At 46.8% G+C, this 24,843-nt stretch overlaps 1 protein-coding gene across 2 annotated transcripts in view; it reads right to left on the bottom strand.

Annotated features, from left to right (window-relative positions):
- SULT2B1 (sulfotransferase family 2B member 1) overlaps window positions 1–24,843 on the bottom strand; it is a 43,963-nt gene that overhangs the window by 15,800 nt on the left and 3,320 nt on the right. The window contains exons 2-3 of one of the 2 annotated variants that reach the window (XM_060173785.1): window positions 24,286–24,433; window positions 6,792–6,934 (exon numbers count right to left, since the gene is read on the bottom strand). In XM_060173785.1, the coding sequence (XP_060029768.1) occupies window positions 6,792–6,934; window positions 24,286–24,433 (291 nt within the window). The remainder of the gene's footprint in view (window positions 1–6,791; window positions 6,935–24,285; window positions 24,434–24,843) is intronic. The other variant, XM_007536255.3, reaches the window with a different exon arrangement.

Below are 24,843 nucleotides of genomic sequence, written 5' to 3'. Positions count from 1 at the left end.
ACACAACCCAACAATATGTTGTCTACAGGAAACTCACCTAACTCAACAAGACAAACACAGACTTAAAGTGAAAGGATGGAAAACTATCATTCAAGCCAATGGCCCACAAAAAAGGGCAGGAAGAGCTATTCTCATATCTGACATGATAGACTTTAAAATAGATAAGATTAAAAAAGATAGGAATGGACACTACTTAATGCTCAGAGGATCAGTCAATCAAGAGGACTTAACAATTATTAATATCTATGCACCCAATGAGAAGCCATCTAAATACATCAAACTTCTACTGAAAGAGCTACAGCAATATATTAACAGTAACACAATCATAGTAGGGGACTTCAACACCCCACTATCTCAACTTGACAGATCATCCAGGCAGAAAATCAGTAAAGACATAAGGGAGCTAAATGAAGAGATAGATAAACTAGAACTATTGGACATTTTCAGAGTCATTCATCCCAAGAAACTGGAATACACATTTTACTCAAATCCACATGGGTCATTCTCAAGGATAGACCATATGTTAGGCCACAAAGACAGCATCAGCCAATTCAAGAGCACTGAAATCATCCCAAGCATCTTCTCAGACCACAGTGGAATGAAACTAACACTTAACAATCAACAAAAGATTAGTAACAATGCCAAAATGTGGAAGCTCAACAGTACACTTCTTAACAACTTCTGGGTCAAAGAGGAAATCAAGGAAGAAATCAAAATGTTTCGAGAGTTCAATGAAAATGAAGACACAAGCTATCAAAATATTTGGGACACAGCTAAAGCTGTCCTAAGAGGGAAGTTCATAGCTATACAAGCACACATTAGGAAACAAGAAAAAGCACAAATAAACAGCCTGATTGCACATCTTAAAGATCTAGAAGAAGAACAACAAAGGAATCCTAAAGCAAGCAGAAGGACAGAAATCACTAAAGTTAGGGCAGAAATAAATAACATTGAGAATAGGAAAACCATACAAAAGATCAATGAAAATAAATGTTGGTTCTTCGAAAGAGTAAACAAAATTGACAAACCTTTAGCCAGACTCACAAAACAGAAAAGGGAGAAGACCCAAATAAATCGGATAGTAAATGAAAGAGGAGATATCACAACAGACACTGCAGAAATTCAACATATCATGCGAGGTTTCTATGAACAACTATATGCCACCAAGCTAGAGAACCTGGAAGAAATGGACGATTTTATAGATACCTACCAACTTCCAAAACTAAGTAAAGAGGAAGTGGATAACATGAACAGGCCCATCACAGCTAAATGAAATTGAAACAGTTATCAAAAACCTTCCCAAGAATAAAAGTCCTAGACCAGATGGTTTTACAAATGAATTCTACAAAACCTTCAAAGAAGAACTAATACCTCTACTTTTAAAAGTCTTCCAGAAGATTGAAGACACTGGAATACTCCCTGCCAGCTTCTATGAAGCCAACATCACCCTGATACCAAAAGCAGACAGGGACACAACCAAAAAAGAAAACTACAGACCAATATCTCTGATGAATATAGATGCCAAAATATTGAACAAAATTCTAGCCAACCGGATACAGCAGTGTATCAAAAAGATTGTTCATCATGACCAAGTGGGGTTTATCCCATGCATGCAAGGTTGGTTTAATATACGTAAATCAATCAATGTGATCCACCACATCAACAAAAGCAAGACCAAAAACCACATGGTCATATCAATAGATGCTGAGAAAGCCTTTGACAAAATACAACATCCCTTTATGATCAAAACACTACAAAAAATGGGAATAGATGGAAAATTCCTGAAGATAGTGGAGTCTATATATAGCAAATCTACAGCCAACATCATACTCAATGGTGAAAAACTGGAAGCATTTCCACTCAGATCAGGTACTAGACAGGGCTGCCCACTATCACCATTACTATTCAACATAGTGTTAGAAGTTCTTGCCATAGCAATCAGGCAGGAGCAAGGAATTAAAGGGATACAGATTGGAAGAGAATAAGTCAAACTCTCCCTATTTGCAGATGACATGATAGTACACATGGAAAAACCTAAGGAATCCAGCAAGAAGCTTTTGGAAATCATCAAGCAATACAGTAAGGTGTCAGGCTACAAAATTAACATTCAAAAGTCAGTGGCATTCCTCTATGCAAACACTAAGTTAGAAGAAATTGAAATCCAGAAATCAACTCCTTTTACTATAGCAACAAAAACAATAAAATATCTAGGAGTAAATCTAGCCAAAGAAGTGAAAAACTTGTATACTGAAAATTATGAGTCACTACTCAAAGAAATTGAAAAAGACACAAAGAAGTGGAAAGATATTCCATGTTCATGGGTAGGAAGAATTAACATCATCAAAATGAATATATTACCCAGAGCCATCTACAAATTTAATGCTATCCCCATCAAGATCCCAAGCACATTTTTTAGGAGAATAGAACAAATGCTACAAATGTTTATCTGGAACCAGAAAAGACCCAGAATTGCCAAAACAATCTTGAGAAAAAAGAACAGAACTGGAGGCATCGCACTCCCAGATCACAAACTGTATTATAGGACTATTGTCATCAAAACTGCTTGGTACTGGAACATGAACAGACACACTGACCAGTGGAATAGAATTGAAAGCCCAGAAATGAAGCCCCACACCTATGGACATCTAATCTTTGACAAAGGGGCCCAGACTATTACATGGGGAAAGCAGAGTCTCTTCAACAAATGGTGTTGGAAACAATGGGTTGAAACATACAGAAGAATGAAACTGAATCACTGTATTTCACCAAATACAAAAGTAAATTCCAAGTGGATCAAGGACTTGGATGTTAGACCAGAAACTATCAAATACTTAGAAGAAAATATTGGCAGAACTTTTTTCCGCATAAATTTTAAAGACATTTTCAATGAAACGAATCCAATTACAAGGAAGACTAAGGCAAGTATAAACCTATGGGACTACATCAAATTAAAAAGCTTCTTCACAGCAAAAGAGACCACTACCCAAACCAAGAGACCCCTCACAGAATGGGAGAAGATCTTTACATGCCATACATCAGATAAGAGTTTAATAACCAACATATATAAAGAGCTTGCCAGACTCAACAACAAGACATCAAATAACCCCATCCAAAAATGGGGGGAGGACATGGACAGAATATTCACCACAGAAGAGATCCAAAAGGCCGAGAAATACATGAAAAAATGCTCTAAGTCTCTGATTGTCAGAGAAATGCAAATAAAGACAACAATGAGATACCACTTCACTCCTGTGAGAATGTCATACATCAGAAAAGGTAACAGCAGCAAATGCTGGAGAGGGTGTGGGGTCAAAGGAACCCTCCTGCACTGCTGGTGGGAATGTAAATTGGTCCATCCTCTGTGGAGAACAGTCTGGAGAACTCTCTTAAGGCTAGAAATGGACCTGCCCTATGACCCTGCAATTCCTCTCCTGGGGATATATCCTAAGGAACCCAACACATCCATCCAAAAAGATCTGTGTACACATATGTTCTTGGCAGCACAATTTGTAATAGCCAAAACCTGGAAGCTACCCAGGTGTCCAACAACAGATGAGTGGCTGAGCAAGTTGTGGTCTATATACACAATGGAATACTACTCAGCTGTAAAAAATGGTGACTTCACCGTTTTCAGCCGATCTTGGATGGACCTTGAAAAAATCATGTTGAGTGAAATAAGTCAGAAACAGCAGCATGAATATGGGATGATCTCACTCTCAGGCCGAAATTGAAAAACAAGATTAGAAAGGAAAACACAAGTAGAACCTGAAATGGAATTGGCGTATTGCACCAAAGTAAAAGACTCTGGGGTGGGTGGGTGGGTGAGGAGAATACAGGTCCATGAAGGATGATAAATGACATAGTGGGGGTTGTATTGTTAAATGGGAATCTGGGGAATGTTATGCATGTATAAACTATTGTATTTACTGTTGAATGTAAAACATTAATTCCCCAATAAAGAAAGAAATTATATATAAAAAAAAAGTCTAGTGGGAGTGCTGGATTTAGGCAGACACTGGGCCCCAGCAATAATGTTGGTGGCAATAAAAAAAAAAAAAAAGAGAGAGGTCGAGGAGTTGTGCACACATTACTGTGCGAGAGGACCTGGGTTTGAGCCCACGCTCCACACGGGGATGACAATTCACGAGAGGTGAAGCGGCTCTGCAGGTGTCTCTCCTCTTTCCATGCCTGTCTTCCCCTCCCCTCTCAGTTTCTTTTTTTTTTAATTTCTTTTTTAAAATATTTATTCATTTATTTATTTATTCCCTTTTGTTGCCCTTGTTTTTTTCTTATTGTTGTAGTTGTTGTTGTTACTGATGTCATTATTGTTGGATAGGGCAGAGAGAAATGGAGAGAGGAGGGGAAGACAGAGAGGGGGAGAGAAAGACAGACACCTGCAGACCTGCTGCACCACCTGTGAAGTGACTCCCCTGCAGGTGGGGAGCTGGGAGCTCGAACCGGATCCTTATGCCGGTCCGCTTAACCTGCTGCGCTACCAGCCGACTTCCCCCCTCTCAGTTTCTACCTGTCGTATTGAATAATAAAAACGAAATTTTCAAAAAGGAAGGAAATGGCCGCCAGGAGCAATGGATTCGTTGTGCAGATACTGAGCCCCCAAGATAACTCTGGCGGCAAAAAAAATTCAGTGAATGAAACCTCATTCTGAAAGAAACCAACAACTGTATTTGAAAAGGGGGAAAGACTGACTGAGTAGGTACTTGGCCAAAGAAGGGAGCTCTGTCCCACGATGACCCTGGGTCCACACTCCCAGAGGGTTACAGACTAGGAAAGCTATGGGGGCGGGGTGGGATACGGAGTTCTGGTGGTGGGAACTGTGTGGAGTTGTACTCCTCTTATCCTATGGTTTAGTCAGTGTTTCCTTTTTATAAATAAAAAATTTTTAAAAAAGAAGGGAGCTCTGGAGCGACACCCTCTCACACACACACACACACACACACTCTCCTGTGTCAGGGAGATGTCTGCAACGGACCTGCAAGCATGGCTTTGGTGGAGCACCTGGTAGGATGCTCATGTTGCTCAACGCAAGGAACTGGGTTCAAGCCCACAGGCCCCACCTGCAGGGGGAAGCTTCATTTTATTTCTGTTTATTTATTTATTATTGGAGAGAAATTGAAAAGGGAGTGGGATCGTTTTTTTTCCTGTTTATTTATTATTGGACAGAGATGGAGAGAAATTGAGAAGAGAGTGGGAGATAGAGAGGGAGAGATACAGAGAGACACCTGCAGCTCTACAGACCCACTTGTGAAGCTTTCCCCCTGCTAGTGGGAAAGGGAGAAGCTTCATAAGTGGTAAGACAGTGCTGCAGCTCTGGCTCCCTCTCTCCCTCTCCCCCCTCCATTTTCCCCTTCCTTCTCAATTTATCTCTTCCTATCAAGTAGAATAAATAATAAGTAAAATAAATAAAAGGAAAAAAAATCTAGCAGTGGTCTTGTGGGAAAGTGGATAAATTACTGGACTCTTAAGCATAAGGTCCCACATCAAAATAGTGATACTCTGGTTCTCTCTCTGTTTTTTTTTTTAATTTTAAAAAAATATTTATTTATTTCCTTTTGTTGCCCTTGTTGTTGTTTTATTGTTGTAGTGATTATTGTTGTTATTGATGTCGTTGTTGTTGGATAGGACAGAGAGAAATGGAGTGGGGGGGGAGAGACAGAGAAGGGAAGAAAGACACCTGCAGACCTGCTTCACCGCCTGTGAAGCGACTCTCCTGCAGGTGGGGAGCCGGGGGCTCAATCCGGGACCCCCCGGTCCTTGCGCTTTGCGCCACCTGTGCTAACCACCCAATTAACCTGCTGTGCTACCACCCAATTCCCCTGTTTTTTCTTTTACCAAAGTACTGCTCAGCTCTGGCTTATGATGGTGCTGGGGACTGAACCTGGGGCTTGACAGAGCCTCAGGCATGAAAAGCTCTTTGCTTAACCATTGTGCTGTCTCCCCAGCCACCCCTTCTCATTTCCTCCGTCTCTCTCCATTAACTAGCAAACTAAATAAACAAAACATTTCAAAGAAAGCATCTGGAAATATCAAGTGCTGGTGAGGAAGTGGGACAACTTGTGCCCGCAGGCATTTGAAGTGGCAGAACCACGTTGGCAAAACCAGCTGAGATATTTTCCCAGAAACTGAAACCCACCTCCTTCCCACTGGGAAGCGTTTGCCCAGGAGAAAAGAAAACAGGTTTCCACGCATAGCCGATATACGTCATGCTTCCCTGCAGGGGTGCTCAGACTCACCTGGGACAGGAGACAGCCTGGGTAGTTTTCCACAGATGAATACACTGACCAAACATGGCGCCCCCATGAGAGGATGTGCTCCCAGCAGGCAGAGAAAAAGAGGAGGAGGAGAATGCGGAAGAAGAAGGGTTGGAGGAGGCGGAGAAGGAGGGGAAGAAAGGGAAGGAGGAAGAAGAGAGGAGCCAGGTGGTGGTGTACCAGTTGAATACACACATTACCAAGCGCAAGGACCCTGGTTCAATCCCCTGCTGCCCACCTGTGGGAGGGAAGCTTCATGAGTGTGAAGCAGGTCTGTAGGTGACTCTCTCTCTCCTTCTCTCCCTCTCTCTCTCCTTCTTCCCTCTCAATTTCTCTCTGTCCTATCACATTTTTTCAATATGTATATTTTTTAATTTAAAAAAGGAAAGAGGAGGAGAAGGAGGGGACAGTCACCACCTCCCTTGGCGGCATCTAACGTGCTTGGTGCTGAGTGGCCTGTGCTGGGCCTGGTTACATTCAGAGACCCTCAGGGAGACTGGTGGGTGGCTGGCGCACAGGTACCTGACTTGGGGTAGGTGACGATGAAGATGTCGTCGTCCCGCACATCCGTGACATTTTCTGCGAAGCTGATGCTCTCGGGGGAGTAGAGGCCCACGGGGAAGGGGATGCCTTTGTACTGGAAGTACTCTCCCGACAACTTCTGCCTGTGGGGAGAGGGGAGGAGTACTGTGAGAACTGGGGAGCAGACTGGGACAGATGGAGCCAATGGGACCATACCCCCCAGGATGGGGACCCTTTTCCCTGTGTTGGAACATCCTCCTAGTTTTTTTTCTTTCTTTCTTTGTTTTGTTTTTTGAGGGCAGCCCAACTCAGATCCCCAGATCACACAAAGGAAATTTGGGGTCAACTAACAGATGACCAGGGTGCCCCATTAATTGTTGCCATCCCAACAAGGAACATTCTGTTTCCTCATCTGCAAAGTAGGGCTGGTTTCCCAGAACCCCACCGTGATGGTACGAGGTGACGGTAGGAGGTGACGGTGACCATCAGCCCCATTTCATGAGTGGAGGAGGCTCGGCACGGAGAGGCCTAGGGATTCCTATCAAGCCACTAATGTGGACCTGGGGGGCACCAGCCAATGCTGTCTGCACATCAGTCCTCACCCCAGCCCACCAGGGAGATGCTGAGGCACCAGCCATTGGGCCACAGGCAGTTGGCGTCCTGCCCAACTCCTACCCAGACACAGATGGGCAGAGCCCCCGTGCAAAGCCCAGATGTGGAGCTGGGCTGGAGCTCACGCTGCCTCCAGCTTCCAGCCCTTCTCAGGTGCTGCTTTTCCACACGCCCTCCGAGTGCTCACAGGACTATGCACAGAAGTAAGATGTTTCAAGAGAAAGAGAACTGATTCTCTTTCTCTTGAGATTTATTGAGAGAGAGAGAGAGAGAACCAGAGCATCACTCTGGCGCATGCAATTGGTCAAAGTCAGAGCTTCATGTTTCCAAGACCAGATTTTTTTTTTTTTACTACTGCATCATCTCCCAAGCTGCTTCCTCTTCCTGGCCCGCTTCTCTTTCTTCTTTCTTTCTTTCTCTCTCTCTCTCTTTTTTTAACAGAGCACTGTGCAGCTCTGCTTTCTCTGGCAGTGCTGGGGACTTTGGAACCTTAGGCACAAAAGTCTTTTTACATGGCCATCATGCTTGCTAGCTTCCTTCCTTCCTTCCTTCCTTCCTTCCTTCCTTCCTCCCTCCCTCCCTCCCTCCCTCCCTCCCTCCTTCCTTCCTTCCAGATGCACCTTATTTATTTCATATGAGATAAAAAGTTCAGAGAAGGAGTCTGGCTGTAGCGCAGCGGGTTAAGCGCAGGTGGCTTGAAGCACAAGGACCTGCATAAGGATCCCAGTTCAAGCCCCAGGCTCCCCACCTGCAGGGGAGTCACTTCACAGGTGGTGAAGCAGGTCTGCAGGTGTCTATCTTTCTCTCCCCCTCTCTGTCTTCCCCTCCTCTCTCCATTTCTCTCTGTCCTATCTTACAACGACATCAATAACAACAATAATAACTACAACAACAATGAAAAACAACAAAGGCAACAAAAGGGGAAAAAAAGTTCAGAGAGAGAGAGTGTGAGTGAGAGAGAGTCAGAGCACTTATCTGGTACATCTGGTGCCAGGGATCAAGCTGAGAGCACTATGTAAGGGTGAAGCCGTGTAGGCAGTGCCATGGCTCCTTCTCTGTCTGACTTGCCGTCTCCCTCTCTGTCCCTCAGCCTTTATTGGAGAGAAGAAGAAAGAGATCTACTGGGATCAGTGGAATTGCTGGAGCTGCAGCAAAAGCTAACGTGTGTGTGTGTGTGTTTTACAATTACTTTTTTTTTTTAACCAGAGCACTGCCCAGCTGTGGATTATACTGCTGTGAAGGATTGAGCCTTGAACTTGGCAGAACAGTAAAGGTTGCACATGCCATCTCTGAGGGATGGTGGTGGCTGCAGAGTCCAGCATATGCTCATGGCTCTACCACTAAGTGACGTCACCAGTGACTTCATAGTTTGAGTGTAGTCTGTGGGGTTAGTTGACATCATTGGTTGCCAGGCAGAATTAGTCCTGTGGGTGAACGCTGTGAAATCATCAGTTGCCAGGCAGATTAGCATCTCTGGGCTTGGACCTGCACTTGCTTAGGATGGTGGGTCCATGGACCTCTGTTTCCTCCTTCATCACCTGATCAAAGCCCAGGAACCAATCACTTTCAGTCTGGGGTCAGCCCGGGGCTAGTCTGGGGTTAGTCTCTGACCTTGGGCCAGCACTGCAGGGGACACTGGACCCCCTGTGCCTGGGAGAGGAAAGTGGGGGCTCCAGCAGGAGGAGGAAGGCCTGTGCCCTTCAGGGGTTCCTGTGGATCACGTTGGAGCCCAAGCCGCTTTCCCAAGGACCAAGGGAGAGTCCTCAGTGTCGGGACAGCGGGAGTGCTCAGCCAGTATTTGACTGAATATTAGAATGAAGGAATTCGTGAATGAGTGTGAATGTGAATGAATGGATGAGTGAATCAGTAACTCTGCAAACGAATGATGTGTGAGGGTATGAATGAATGAATGAATGAATGAACAAATGTGGAGACGGATGAAGCAAGTAACCAAGAATAAAAGAGAAGGAAATTCCAAGAGCATGTTAGGTCTTTGTTGTTGTGTTTTTTTTTTGTTTTTTTTTTTAAATCTACTCAGTGCTTCTCAGCTCTGGGCACTTTGAACTTTTTTCCTATTTTTATTTACTTACTTATTCCCTTTTGTTGCCCTTGTTGTTTTATTGTTGTAGCTATTATCGATGTCGTTGTTGTTGGGTAGGACAGAGAGAAATGGAGAGAGGAGGGGAAGACAGAGAGGGGGAGAGAAAGATAGACACCTGCAGACCTGCTTCACCGCCTGTGAAGCGACTCCCCTGCAGGTGGGGAGTAGGGGGCTCGAACCGGGATCCTTATGCCGGTCCTTGTGCTTTGTGCCACCTGTGCTTAACCCACTGCCCGACTCCCCACTTTGAACTTTTAAAGGCTCCAGATGGGGCTGGGCACACAGCACAAGGCTGATACAGGGCTCTGGTAAGAACACAAAGGAAACCCCAGGAATAAACACCTGCACATATGTCTCTCCCTGACCCTCTGCCATTAGTCACAATGTGTCTTTTTTTGTTTTGATAAAGATTTATCTATACATTTAAGGAGGGAGAGAAAAAGAGAGAGAGAAAGAGAGAGAGAGAGAGAGATCAGAGCTTCACTGCAGGGCAAGCAATAGGGGGGATCAAACTCAAGAATTCATGCGTATATCTGGCACTGTGGCCACTCACTGCACCGCCTCCTGGGCAGCTACTCCACTTCTTTTAAAGAATATTTTACTGCGCCAGGCGGTGGCACACTTGGTTAAGCATACACATTACAGTGTGCAAGGGTCCAGGTTCAAGCCCCTGGTCCCCACAAGGGGAAAGCTTCACAAGCGGTGACGCAGGGCTGCAGGTGTCTCTCTGTCTCTCTCCCTCTCTATCTCCCTCTTCCCTCTCAATTTCTGACTTGTCTATCTGATAAATAAAGATAATAAAAATTTTTAAAAAGTGATTATTTTACTGGGGCTGGGATGAAGCACACCCAGCAGAGCACACATGTTACCATGCACAAGGACTAAGGTTCAAGTTCCTGGACCCCACTTGCAGGGGTGAAGCATCACAAGCAGGTTTGCAGGTGTCCCTATCTACCTATCAATCATCTATCTACCTATCAATCATCTGTCTGTCAATCATCTATCTACCTATCAGTCATCTACCTATCTATCTCCATGTTCCCTCTTCATTTCTTTAAAAATTTTTTTTACTTATTTTTTTTCCTCCAGGGTTATTTTTACTTTTTAAAAATTATCTTCATTTATTAGATAGAGACCACCAGAAATCGAGAGGGAAGAAGGTGATAGAGAGGGAGAGAGACAGAGAGACACCTGCAGCACTGCTTCATCACTTGCAAAGCTTTCCCCCTGCAGGTGGGGACCAGGGGCTTGAACCTGGATCCTTGTACATTGTAATATGTGTGCTCAACCAGGTGCACCACCACCCAGCCCTGCTCTTCATTTCTCTCAACCTCTAGCCAATCAATCAATCAATCAATCCATAGATTTATTTTTTATGTTTAGATGGTGACAGAGAGGCAGAACACTCTAGTCCTCTTCTCTACTCTGACACCATTTTCTCAGACAATGTTTTTTACCCAACTGCATGCTAGAGAACAAACTCAAGTAAAAACTACCATAGTTGTGGGCCCTTAAAACATGCCTAAAATGGACTTCTGAGTTTTCTTCTACCATAAGATCCCCAATCTCATCTGCTCTGTTCCTACTTTTTGGTTCCTGTTCATTAACCATTTTGTCCCACTTTATGTCCTGCCACCTTCCTGACTTCTCTGGACAGACAACCTCACCAATGTGTCCTGGAACCTCACCTCTTTAGAGCCCTGCCCCACTATGGAGAGAGAGAATCAGGCTGGGATAATGGATCCCCCTGCCAATGCCCAAATCTAGTGGAGAAGCAATTAAGAGAAGCCAGAACTCCTACTTTCTGCTCCCCCAAAACAACTTTGATCCATGCTCACAGTGGGGGAGAAATGACAGGAGGAAGAGGATAAGAGGGCTCTGAACTCCAGCTCCATCAGGTCCCAGAGAGAGAGATGAAAAGGGGGGAGATATTTGGATGTAATAATAGGGTCATGAGTGGCTTGGAGGGGAAGAACAAATTGGATCTGGAAGAAAAAAAAGGGCGATTACATACAAATGTAGACAGACAGCTGTAGAGATGACAGTTAACCCATGTCTGCAGTCTTGGGAGAACCACAGCGATTTGTAACAGAGGGACTTAAGATTCAGAACTCTGGGGAGTCGGGCGGTAGTGCAGTGGGTTAGTCGCATGTGGCGCAAAGCGCAAGGGGGGGGGGAGGATGATCCCTGTTCGAGACCCCACCTCCCCACCTGCAGGGGAGTCGCTTCACAGGCGGTGAAGCAGGTCTGCAGGTGTCTATCTTTCTCTCCCCCTCTCTGTCTTCCCCTCCTCTCTCCATTTCTCTCTGTCCTATCCAACAACGACGACATCAATAATAACTACAACAATAAAACAAGGGCAACAAAAGGAATAAATAAATAAAATAAAAAGATTCAGAACTCTGGTGGTAAGAACAGTGTGGAAACATACCCCTGTTGGCATGTAATTTTATAAATCAATATTGAATCATTAATAAAATTTAAAAAAGAAATAAAGAAAAAGAAACAGAGAGGCAGAGAAAGTGAAAGAGACCACAGCACCAAAGCTTCCTTCCATGAAAGGAGCCAGGCCCCAACCTTGCTTGTGCGCAAAGCAGCGTACTGTCCAAGGGAACTATTTTGCGGGCCCAGACAGACAAACATATTTTTAATTATGTTCGAGGAATGAACCCAGAGCCACACGCATGTGGGATCACTTATTTGTTTTAGAAAGAACACTGCTCAGCTCTGGCCTATGGTGGTGCTGGAAATTGAACTTCAGACTTCGGCAGGGGACCGTTGCCAGACTGCTGTCTGGGATCCCTGTGGCATTGCTCACCTCCCAGAAGCCCCTGCAGAGGCCCCATGGGCACCTGGGCCAGTGTTTTCCGTGCCACAGTGCAGAGAAGCTCCTGGCTATAGAGGGAAGGGAGTCACCTCCTGGCAGCAGGAAGAAGATTATGTCCCACCCCCTTCCTCCCCTTCTCCTTGAACTTGGACACACCATCATGACCCATCTAACCAAGCTGCTTGTTTCTGTCACAGCTTGCTAATTTATTTAATATTTAAAAAAATTTTTTTAATCTTTATTTTTTTGGATAGAGAGAGCCAGAAATTGAGAGGAAGGGGAGATAGGGAGACAGAGAGACACCTGCAGCCCTGCTTCACCATTTGTGAAGCTTTCCCCCTGCAGGTGGGGACTGGGGGCTTGAACCTGGGTCCTTGCGCACTGTAACATGTTCGCTCAACCAGGGGCACCACCACCCAGTCCCTATTTAATGTTTTTTTAATTTTTTAAAAATATTTTTAAATTTATTTATTCCCTTTTGTTGCCCTGGTTGTTTTATTGTTGTAGTTATTACTGATGTCATTGTTGTTGGATAGGACAGAGAGAAATGGAGAGAGGAGGGGAAGACAGAGAGGGGGAGAGAAAGAAAGACACTTGCAGACCTGCTTCACCTCTTGTGAAGCGATTTCCCTGCAGGTGGGGAGCCAGGGTTCAAACCGGGATCCTTTCACCAGTCCTTGGGCTTTGTGCTACGTGTGCTTAATCCACTGCACTACTGCCCAACTCCCTATTTAAAGTTTTATTTATTTTGTTTTAATGAGAGAGAAATACCAGAGCCCTGCTCAGCTCTGGCTGATGGTGGTGCTGGGATTGAACCTGGGGCCTCAGGGCCTCAGACATGAATCTTTTTTGTAGAACCAGTATGCTGTCTCCACAGCCCTTTTACTACTGAGTACACTTTGTTCTTTGTCTATAGATCTTTCGGTGCTCAGAACCTATGTTCTTTTTAATTTATTTATAAAAAGGAAACATTGACTAAACCATCGGATAAAAGGGGTACAACCTCACACAATTCCCACCACCAGAACTTTGTATCCCATCCCCTTCCCTGACAGCTTTCCCATTCTCTATCCCTCTGGGAGTATGGACCCAGGGTCATTGTGGGATGCAGAAGGTGGAAGGTCTGGCTTCTGTAATTGCTTCCCTGCTGAACATGGGTAATGACAGGTCGGTCTATACTCCCAGTCTGCCTCTCTCTTTCCCTAGTGGGGTAGGGTTTGTACTCTTGTTTTAATAGGTAGTAAAATTCATGCCTGAGGTTCTGAAATCCCAAGTACAGCTCCCGGCATGACCATCAGCCAGAGCTGAGCAGTGCTCTCTCTCTCTCTCTCTCTCTCTCTCTTTCTCTCTTTCTTACAGAGATAAGTCTCCTTCTAGATATAGGTCAGGAATGCTGCATTCTCTGGCCAGGAGGTGAAGACTGGCATGGGGCTGGAGCTGCACCAGGACACGTCCTCACTGGCCCCCGTGCCAGCAAGGTGCACCATGTGCCCTGCACGCCCCACGCTCCAGCACTCTGCGCTCCTGCCTGTGCTGCGGGCACAGGCTCTTGCCTCTCTCTCCGCCCCCTCTTCCCTCTCACTACCTCTCCTCTCTCTTTTTCTCCCCCTTTCCTCCCCTTCCCTCGATCTACCTCCCCCTTTACTCTCTTTTACCCTGTCTTCCCTCTCTCTCTCTCTCTCTCTTCTCTCCCTCTCCTTTCCTCTCTCTACTTCTTTTTTTCCCTTTTTTTTTTCAATTTATTTATTCCCTTTTGTTGCCCTTGTTGCTTTATTGTTGTAATTATTATTGTTGTCTGTCCTCATTGTTGGATAGGACAGAGAGAGGGGAAGACAGAGAGGAGGAGAGAAAGACAGACACCTGCAGACCTGCTTCACCGCCTGGGAAGACTCCCCTGCAGGTGGGGAGCCGGGGGCTGGAACCGGGATATCCCCCCCCTTGCGCTTTGCACCACGTGCACTTAAGCCTCTGGGCTACCGCCTGACTCCTCTCTCTCTACTTCTTATTCATCTCTCTCTCTTTTCCCTCTTTTCCTCCTTCTCTTCCTCTCCCTCTTTATCTCCCTCCCTCTCTCTCCTCTCTCCCTTTCATGCTCCCTCCCTCGTCCTGTCTCATTTCCTTCTTTTTCTTTTTTAAAATTTATCTTTTCTTTTAAATTTTTAAAAAATATTTATTTTCCCTTTTGTTGCCCTTGTTGTTCCTCACTGTTGTTGTAGTTATTATTGTTGTTATTATTGATGTCGTCATTGTTGGATAGGACAGAGAAATGGAAAGAGGAGGGGAAGACAGAGAGGGGGAGAGAGAGACACATGCAGACCTGCCTGTGAAGCGACTCCCTACAGGTGGGGAGCCGGGGGCTCCAACCGGGATCCTTATGCCGGAAACCTTATGCTGGTCCTTGTGCTTTACGCCACTTGGCCACTTGCGCTTAATCCGCTGCGCTACTGCCCGACTCCCAAAATGTATCTTTTTTTAAAAAAAATCTTTATTATCTTTATTTATTGGATAAAGACAACCAGAAATTGAAAGGAGACAGAGAGGGGAAAGCCAGACACTAGCATCCCTGCTTCACCATTTGTAAAGCTTTCCCCTGCAGGTGGGGACTGGGGGCTTGAACTCCGGTCCTTGTACATTATAACATATGCACTCAACCAGGTGCACCACCACCTGGCCCTCTCACTCCCTTTCATCACACATCTGTTCAGCTCCCAAGCTGGCAGAATAGCTCAAGGAACAGTGTGCCTGCTTTGCTACAAGGTCTACACAGGTTCCAGCCTGGCCACTGACACGGTACAGGCAGCTTTGCCTTCTGTGGCCTCGTTCACACTGTCCCTCTGTCTCTTGTCTCTCTGTCTCTCTCTGAAAAAAATCAGCTCAGAGAGGTGAAGCCCTGGACATGAGCAAAACAAATAAATAAACAAACAAGGCAGATGTTGACTTCTGACCCCCCCCCCAAAAAAAAAAAGAATGGGACGGCTGTAGGAATAAGGGAACTCAATGCTGCTTTTTCTTTTTCTGTTTTTGTCTTTGCTTTTGTTTGTACCAGGGAACCCTTGCAGGATTCCACCACTCCCTGCAGACTCTTTTTTTTATAGTTGGATTTTTTTAATTTTAATTTTTTATTTATTTGATAGGACAGAGAGAAATTTAGAGGGAAGGGGGAGAGAGAGGGAGAGAGACAGACACCTGCAACACTGCTTCACCACCTGTGAAGCTTTCCTCCTACAGGTGGGGACTGGGGCCTTGAACCTGGGTTCTTGTACACCAGAATGTATGTGCTTAACCAGGTGCACCACCACCCATCCCCCTGCAAAATTTCTCTCTCTCTCTCTCTTTCCAGAGTGGAAGAGACAGAGAGGGAGAGAAAGACAGATGCCATAGCCCTGCTCTACCACTGGTGAAGCTCTTTATGCATGGTGCTGTCACATGGTGCTAGGCCCGAACCCAGGCCCAGGATCGTGGTGAAGTATGTGGTCTGCTGCCTCAGATCCAGGCCTCCCTCACTTTCCACATGGTGCTGGTCCTTCAGACCTTAGAAGGTTTTTTTTTTCCTTCAATCTGATTACTTTTTTAAATTGTTATTTATTTATTGGATACAGACAGCCTGAAATTGAGAGGAAAGGGGGAGATAGAAAGGGAGAGAGACAGAGAGACACCTTCAGCCCTGCTTCACACCTAGTGAAGCGTCTCCCCCATGGAAGGGGAGACATCGGTTCTAACCCGGGTCCTTGCGCACTGTACCGTGTGCACTCAACCAAGGGCACCCAGCCCCCCTTAGAAGGCTTTTAAGGCAGGTTTGGAAGCTCACACTTGAATGTGGGATATATATATTTTTTTCTCATTACTGGAGAGGAGATGGGAGGGAGAGGTTTCCTGATGGAAGCTTCCAGTCAGAAGTCCGTTCCCACCCATCATTACTGACGATGACTGATTGTGTGTTACAGTAATAATATCTTGATTTTTCTCTGGAGCTGGGGCCTCAGCACTCACAGTTTCACTACATTTTCACTCAAAGAGAGACAGAGAGACGCACAGAGGGAAGGAGAGACACCATAGCACCTGAGCTTCCCCCCACATTGTGACACTTTACACATGGTGCTGGGACTCAAGTCTGGGCCACCAAGCAGAGCAAGGCCCACACCCGACCCAGAAACAATATTATTTCAGTGACAGCAGGCCTGCAAGGGGAAGCTTTCCAAGCTGTGAGCCAGGGCTGCAGGTCCCTGACACACTCTCTCTCTCTCTATCTCTTTTCTTCGCTCTTAATTTCTTTCTACCTCTAATAAAAATACAAGAGCTAGCAGGTGAGATACATACATGAAAGTACCATGGGTCTTTAAACAGCCGAGGGCTAGGGGTGCCCATCTTAGCAGATTGAAAGTCTATGTAGGGCTGGGAAGGCAGCATAATGGTTCTGCCTCATATCTGAGACTCTGAGGTCCCAGGTTCAATCTCCAGCACCACCAAAAGCCAGAATTGAACAGTGCTCTGGGGAAAAAGAAAAGTCTGTGCGTCACTTTTGAGAACTGCACATAAATTAATTGCTAGTAAATTGCTGTTGACAGAAATCTTACATATGATACATCTGCTACATGTATCCTGTATGGTTTTCCTACAGTAAAGTCAGACAGAAAAAAGAAAAAGCTATTAAGAAAATCATACGGAGGCCCAGGAGGCAGAATAGTGGTTACGCAAAAGACTCTCATGCCTGAGGCTTTGAAACTCCAGTTTCAATTCTCTGCACCATCATAAGCCAGAGTTGAGCAGAGCTCTGGGAAGGAAAGGAAGGAAGGAAGGAAGGAAGGAAGGAAGGAAGGAAGGAAGGAAGGAAGGAAGGGAGGGAGGGAGGGAGGGAGGGAGGGAGGGAGGGAGGGAGGGAGGGAAGATCAGATGAGGGACCAGAAGTTAGCTAAGATGGATTGGAGATAGAATGTCCTCTGTTCTTCCTAGCTCCTTCCACATGAAGACCTCCAATCTCATCTGCTATATTCTTACTTTTAGATTCCTGATTACTTAGCAATTTGTTATGCTTTATATCTTAATGCTTTTCAGTCAGCAAGTTGCAGATGCTACCATGATGCCAACCTGACTTCCCTGGGCAGACGACCTCACCAATGTGTCCTGGAACCCCATCTGCCCCACTAAGGAAAGATAGAAACAGGCTGGGGGTATGGATCACCTGCCAATGCCCATGTCCAGCAGAGAAACAATTACAGAAACCAGACCTTTTATCTTTCACCTTCTGCACCTCATAAAGATCTTTGGTTCATATTCCCAGAGGGATAAATAATAGGTAAGCTTTCAATGGCGGAGGTGGGATATAGAACTCTGGGAGTGGGAACTGTATAGAATTGTGCCCCTCTTAACCCACAATATTGTCAATCATTATTGAATCATTAATAAAACAAAATTTAAAAAAGATGTGCCAACTTAGTTCTGTGTTATTACTATTCTTTTTTTTTTTCCTTTTTGTTGCCCTTGTTGTTTAACATTGTTGTGATTATTAATGTCGTCGTCATTGGATAGGACAGAGAGAAATGGAGAGAAGAAGGGAAGACAGAGAGGGGGAGAGAAAGACAGACACCTGCAGACCTGCTTCACCGCTTGTGAAGTGACTCCGCTGCAGGTGGGGAGCCGGGGGGCTTGAACTGGGATCCTTACACAGGTCCTGGCGATTTGCGCTTAACCTGCTGCGCCACCGCCCGACTCCCGTTATTACTATTCTTATCTTTAAATCTTCAATAAAGTATCTATACACTTTTCCAGTATTGCATGGAATTAAAGAAAAAAAAAATATATAAAATAATGTCAGGCGGAGGGTAGATAGCATAATGGTTCTGCAAAGAGACTCATGCACCACCATAAGCCAGAGCTGAACAGTGCTCTGGTTAAAAAAAAAAAAGAAGAAGAAGAAGAAAAAGAATGTCCTCTATGATATGCAGAGGCCTCAAGTTCAAACCCCAGCACCACATGGGAGCACTATGGCCCCAGGAGAAGCTCCACTGATGGCAGAACAATGCTGTAAGTTTTCTCTTTCTGTGAGCCTGTTTTTTTTTCCCATTTCCCCTTTATTGGGGGATTAGTGTTTTACATTTGACAGTAAATACAATAGTTTTTACATGCACAGCATTTCTCAGTTTTCCACATAACAATACAACCCCCCTCCCCCCGTAGGTCCTCTGTCATCCTTTTCCAGGACCTGTACTCTCCCCCCCTCCCACCCCGGAGTCTTTTACTTTGGTGCAATACACTAACTCCAGTCCAGTTTCTACTGGGACTATGGAGCCTCAGGCATGAGAGTCTCTTTGCATAACCATTATGCTATTTACACACACACACACACACACACACACACACACACCTGACTGAGGAGTATTCCATTGTGTATATAGACCACAACTTATTCAACCACTCATCTGTTGTTGGATGAGTTGAGTTGCTTCCAGGTTTTGGTTATTACAAATTGTGCTGCTATGAATATGGGTGTACACAGATCTTTTTGCCTGTGAGCCTGTTTCTCTCTCTCTAGAATAAAATGCAAAGACAGCCCAGGAGTGGTGGAATTGCACGTGCGTGAGGCTTTGGCGCCACAAGAGCATCTTTAAAAACACAAGGCAGAGAAAATGCATCCACAGCCCTGCACAACATATCGACTCTGGAAGTTCATGTTGTCAGTTTCCAGGGAAAAGCCACCCTGGATGGACTCACCCAGCAGATGTTGTTTCAGGAGCTGCTAAAATGCCGACCGCACCTGCTGTGTTTACTTATTTTATTTTTGTCACCAGGACCTCACCTGTGTTTCATGCCTGCGTGATCGCACTGCTCCAGTGCACTTGTAAATTTTAGATGGAGAGGCTTGGGTGGAGGGGCACAGGTAATGGAGAACCTTGTTGGACATGTGCAAGGACCCGGGTTTGAGTCCCCACTTTCCAACTGCAGAGGAGAAGCTTCATGAGCAGTGAGACAGGTCTGCAGGTCTCTCTCTCTCTCTCCCCTCTCCCCTGTCAGTTTCTCTCTATCCTGTCAAATGAGAGAGCGAGAGAGAGTGAGAGAGAGAGAGAGAGAGAGAGAGCGCAAGTGAGCAGTAGAGGTCCCACCACACTGTTCCGCTGTTTATGAAGTTGCCCTGCATGGTGGTCCCATGTGGTGGCTGGGGGCTTGAACCTGGGTCCCGCCACCTGGTAGTGTGTACTCTGCTGAATGAACCACGTCATGTCCCCAGAACATTCTCCCCTTTAACATGACTCCTAGAAATGGTTTACCCACAGGAAGCCAGACCTCAGGAGGAGGACTGAGTGACACTGCAGTCAGGGTGCCACTGGCAGGCACCCCTCAGGTGCCCTGACCCCACTTACTATCCTTCCCACCAGCACAGGACTGAGTGACCTGATCAGGCGCAGAGGCCTGGAGATTCTAAGAAAGAGAAAAAGGGAGCAGGGGTGTGTAGGGGAGACGGCACAGTGGCTCTGGAAAAAAAAAGGGGAGGGGGAGTAGGGTGGTAGCGAAGTGGGAGAAGTGCACACGCCCGTGAAACACAAGACCACAAGGACCGGCATAAGGATCCCGGTTCTAGCTCCTGGCTCCCCACCTGCAGGGGTCACTTCCTGGGCAGTCAAGCAGATCTGCAGGTGTCTGTCTTTCTCTCTCCTGCTCTCTGTCACCCTCCTCTCTCAATTTCTCTCTGGCCTGTCCAATAACAAGGGCAACAAAAAGGGGGAAAATATGGCCTCCAGGAGCAGTAGATTCTAGTGCAGGAACCGAGCTCCAGCAATAACCCTCAGACAAAAAAAAAAAAAAGAGAGAGAGATTCTCCTGCCTGAGGCTCTGAGGTCCCAAGTTCAATCCTCACCATCAGCCAGAGCTGAGCAGGGCTCTAGTCTATCTCTATATCTCTCATTAAAATAAAATAGCAGGGTTGGCAGCTAACTCACCTGCTAGAACACCTGCTTACCATGTGCAAGGTCCTGGGTTCGAGTCCCCAGCACCACACAGGAGTACAATGGACAGCACTGGGGTGGAGGAGGGCTTTGTAGATCTCCCAGCTCAGACTGCAGCCTATTCAATCCCAAAGAGGTGACCGGACCCCTCCTTAACCTGTTTGAACCGCCCCCCCCCCCCACACACACATCCAGAGTGGAGGTCACAAATGCTTCCTAAAGGTGCTGACAGCAGCGTTCTGGAGCAAACTGCCCCAGTGCCTCTGCTCCCCACCCTCCCCTGCACCCCCGAGTCACAGGAAGAAGAAAGGCAGCACCCCCTGCCCTCCTAGAGCACCGTCCTCAGGCCCCCGTCCACCTCACAGATGCCCAGAGAGCCAGGTGGGTGGGGGGTTAGGAGCACCAAGGTGGAGGAGGGTCACTTGGACCCCACCCCCACCTGGACAGCTGACCACACCCCCACCCTGCCCAGCACTCACTCCCACAGCCTCCCTACCCACCCCACCCCCAGCTTGGGCCAGTAGGGCAGCGGAGCAATGGATAGATTCCTGGACTCGCCGGCATGAGGTCTCCAGTTCAATCCCTAGCACCGGATATGTCAGAGTGAGGCTCTGATTCTTTTTTTCCCATTTCTTTAATAAATAAATCAAGGGGCCAGGTGGGGGTACACCTGCTTGAATGCACATGTTAGCGTGAACAAGGACCCAGGTTCAATCCCTCCCAGTTCCCAACCTGCAGCGGGGGGGAAGCTTCATGAGTGATGAAGCAGGGCCGCAGGTGTCTCTCTGACTCCCTCTCTATTTTTTTTTAATTTTATATTTATTTATTTATTTATTATTTTCCCTTTTGCTGCCCTTTTTTATTATTGTTGTAGTGATTGTTGTTGTTGCTGATGTCATGGCTGTTTGATAGGACAGAGAGAAATGGAGAGAGAAGGGAAAGACAGAGAGGGGGAGAGAAAGACAGACACCTGCAGACCTGTTTCACCGCTTGTGAAGCGACTCCCCTGTAGGTGGGGAGCTGGGGGCTTGAACCGGGATCCTTAAGCCAGTCCTCGTGTTTCGTGCCACTTGCGCTTAACTCACTGTGCTACCGCCTGACTCCCTCTCTATTTTTCTTTCCGTTTTATTGGCTAGGACAGAGAGCAATCAAGAGGGGATGGAGAGGGAGAGGGAGAAGGGGAGGGGGAGGGGGAGGGGGAGGGGGAGGGGGAGGGGGAGGGGGAGGGGGGAGAGGGAGAGGGGGAGGGGGAGGGGGAGGGGGGGGGAGGAGAGGGAGAGGGAGAGGGAGAGGGAGAGGGAGAGGGAGAGGGAGAGGGAGAGGGAGAGGGAGAGGGAGAGGGAGAGGGAGAGGGAGAGGGAGAGGGAGAGGGAGAGGGAGAGGGAGAGGGAGAGGGAGAGTTTCTGGCAGACCTGCTTCAACACTTGTGAAATGTCCTCCCTGCAGGTGGGGATCCAGGGGCTGGAACTGGGATCCCTGCGCTTAGTACCATGTGCACTTAAACCGGTGTGCCACCGCCTGACCCCTCTCTGTCTCCCTCTCTCTCTATCTGCTCTTTCCCTTCGCAGTTTCTTTGTCTCTGTCTAAAACAAATAGACTTTAAAAATAAGTCTTTATTTCTAAAATTATATTCATCGGCTAGACATAGAAATCAAGAGGGAAAAGACAGATAAAGAGACGGAGAAATGCCTATAGCATTGTTTCAATGCCTGTGAAGATTTTCCCTGCAGGTGGGGCCCCGGGGGCTTGAACCTGGATCCTTGCACATGGTAACATGTGTACTCAACCCAGTATCCTACCACCTGGCCTGAAAAATTAATCCTTTATGAAAAGGTTTAGGGGCACTGAGGCAGCTCACCCAGGCACATGGCCTGGCGGGACACTACAGCACCCAGGGGAAGCTTCAGTGCTGTGGTAACTTTCCCTGTCTGTCTGTCTGTCGATGTGAAAGAGCGGATGGGGAGCAGTGAATTCCAGGCTACTTCTTATGTGACTGAGGAGGGAGAGATACCAAGAGACACTAGGGCACTGCTCAGCTCTGCCAAGAAGCAGTGCCAGGTACAAACCTTCAGCCTCTGGGGCCTCAGGAAAACAAGTTAGTGTTTTTTGTTGGTTTGTTTTTTATTATTTTTTAAAAAATTATGATCTTTATTTACTGGATAGAGACAACCAGATATACAAGCTAGTGTTCTAACAGGCTGAGTTGTCTCCTGGGCCTAAGGTTCGATTATTATTCTCATTCATTGTTTGAAATCGCTCATTAGGCAATCTGGGATGGGGTGCAGTAGATGAAACACTGGATCCTCAAGTGTGAGGTCCCGAGTTCAGGCCCCGACATCTGCCAAAGGGATGCGCTGGTTCTGTCTCCTCTAAAACCTGCTTTGTTTTTAACTTTTGCTTATTTATTGGATAGAGACAGAGAGAAGTCAAGAGGGAAAGGAGATATGGAGATAGATCAGGGGCTGGGTGGTGAGGCACCCAGTTAAGCACACATAGTACTAAGCACAAGGACCCAAATAAGGACCCAGGTCAGAGCCCCCAGCTCCACACCTGCAGCAAGGACGCTTCACAAATGATGAAGCAGGTCTGCAGGTGTCTGTCTTTCTCTCTTCCCTCTCTGTTTCCCCCTCTTCTCTCAATTTCTCTCTGTCCTGCCCAATAAAATGAGGGGGAATGGCCCCCAGGAGCAGTGGATTCATAGTGTCTGACACAGAGCTCCAGCGATAACCTTGGAGGTGAGACCGAGAGAGCTAGAGAGAGACCTGCAGATCTGCTTCACTGCCTAGAAGCTCTCTCCCTGCAGGTGGGGGACCGGGGTCTGAACCTGGTAACATGTACATCCAACCAGGTACAGCCCACCCCCCTATCTAAAACCTCTTATTAGTACATTTGCAGAGAACGGGGTTTTACAATCACACCAAGGTTGGACTCTGAGCTGGGGAAGGAGGGAGGGAAGGGCTGTGAGGGACTCTGGACCTTAATGATGGTGAGGTCAGAAGAGAGGGAGGTGAGGTGGGGCACAGGCCTGGCTTCCTGTGGCTGTGAGCCTTTCCAGAAATGGCTGGGGTCAGCCCAACCTCAATGCACCAGACACCCCAGGGAGGGCAGGGGTTGGGGTGTGGCAGCTCCTGGGGGTGGGGCAGTTCCCTCCCTCTTCCGGCTCATCCCTTTCCAGCCAGCCTGGGCAGACTGTCCGGATCCCAACCCTGAAGGTGTCCCGCCCTGCTGCTGTGTGACCTCGGACAGGTGGCTCAACTTCTCTGGGCCTGGGGCCCTCAGCTGCTGATGGATGGCCCTGCTGCAGAGTTCATGTGGGTTAGTTGAATGAGGCTGTCATGAGGGTTAAATTTAGCCAGGTGTGTACTTAAAAAAAAATGTGCGTAAAGCGCAAGGACCGGCATAAGGATTCCGGTTCGAGCCCCAGCTCCCCACCTGCAGGGGAGTCGCTTCACAGGCGGTGGAGCAGGTCTGCAGGTGTCTGTCTTTCCCCCTCTCTGACTTCCCCTCCTCTCTCCATTTCTCTCTGTCCTATCTAACAACGACATCAATAAAACAATAATAACTACAACAATTAAAAAAAAAGACCACAAGAGCAACAACAGGGAAAATAAATAAATAAAAATTTTTTTAAAATGCTACGGGGGTGGGCTGGGGGATCAGCTGGTGGCTCACCAGGTTAAGCGCGCATAGTATGAAGCTCAAGGAGGTCCTGCGCAAGTATCCGGGTTTGAGTCCTTGGCCCCCACCTGCAGGGTTAAAGCTTCATAAGCAGTGAAGCAAGTCTGCAGGCCTCTCTCTCTCTCTCCCTCTCTCTCTCTCTCTCTCTCTCTCTCTTCCTTCCTCCTTCCCTCCCTCTCTATCTCCCTTCCTCTCTTAATTTCTCTCTGTCCTGTCCAATAAAATGGAAAACATGGCCTCCAGGAGTAGTGGATTTGTAGTGCCAGCACTGAGCCGCAGTGATAACCCTGGAGGCAACAACAACAATAATATAAATAAATTTAAAATGCCACAGGGTACCTGGAGAGACAGCTCACCAGGTAAGGTGCTGGCCATGCTGTGTGAAGTGGCTCAGCTTTGAGCCCTGACAGCATCTGGGAAGTATCACAGCACCAGGGAAAGCTCTGGCCTGAGAGTGGCGACATTGCACTTGCCCGACACCCTGGCACTGCAGAGAAAATAAAGGGGGGTTAGGTGGGTATCAGGGGAGTCAGGGCCCAAGGAAGTGGCTCAGCAGGCATTGTGGGTATTCCACACACCTGGATCCACCCCAGCGTGCACTCTCATGCCCGAGGCTCCAAGGTCCCGGGTTCAATCCCAGGTTCAATCTGCCAGAGCTGAGCAGAGTTCTGATATGTATTTTGAATGGAGCTATTGCAATGACAGACAGCAGCACTGTGTAATGAAAATCCCCAGAGGAGATCACCCACTGCCCCTTTGATATTTAAAAAATTTTTTTATTAATATTTATTTATTCCCTTTTGTTGCCCTTGTTTTTTTTTTTCATTGCTGTAGTTATTATTGTGGTTGTTATGGCTGTCGTCATTGTTGGATAGGACAGAGAGAAATGGAGAGAGG

This window comes from Erinaceus europaeus, chromosome 2 (assembly GCF_950295315.1).
Source record: "Erinaceus europaeus chromosome 2, mEriEur2.1, whole genome shotgun sequence".
Taxonomy (NCBI): Eukaryota; Metazoa; Chordata; class Mammalia; order Eulipotyphla; family Erinaceidae; genus Erinaceus; species Erinaceus europaeus.
Note: the sequence above shows the minus strand (reverse complement) of the source record. Positions and strands in the feature narration are given on the sequence as shown.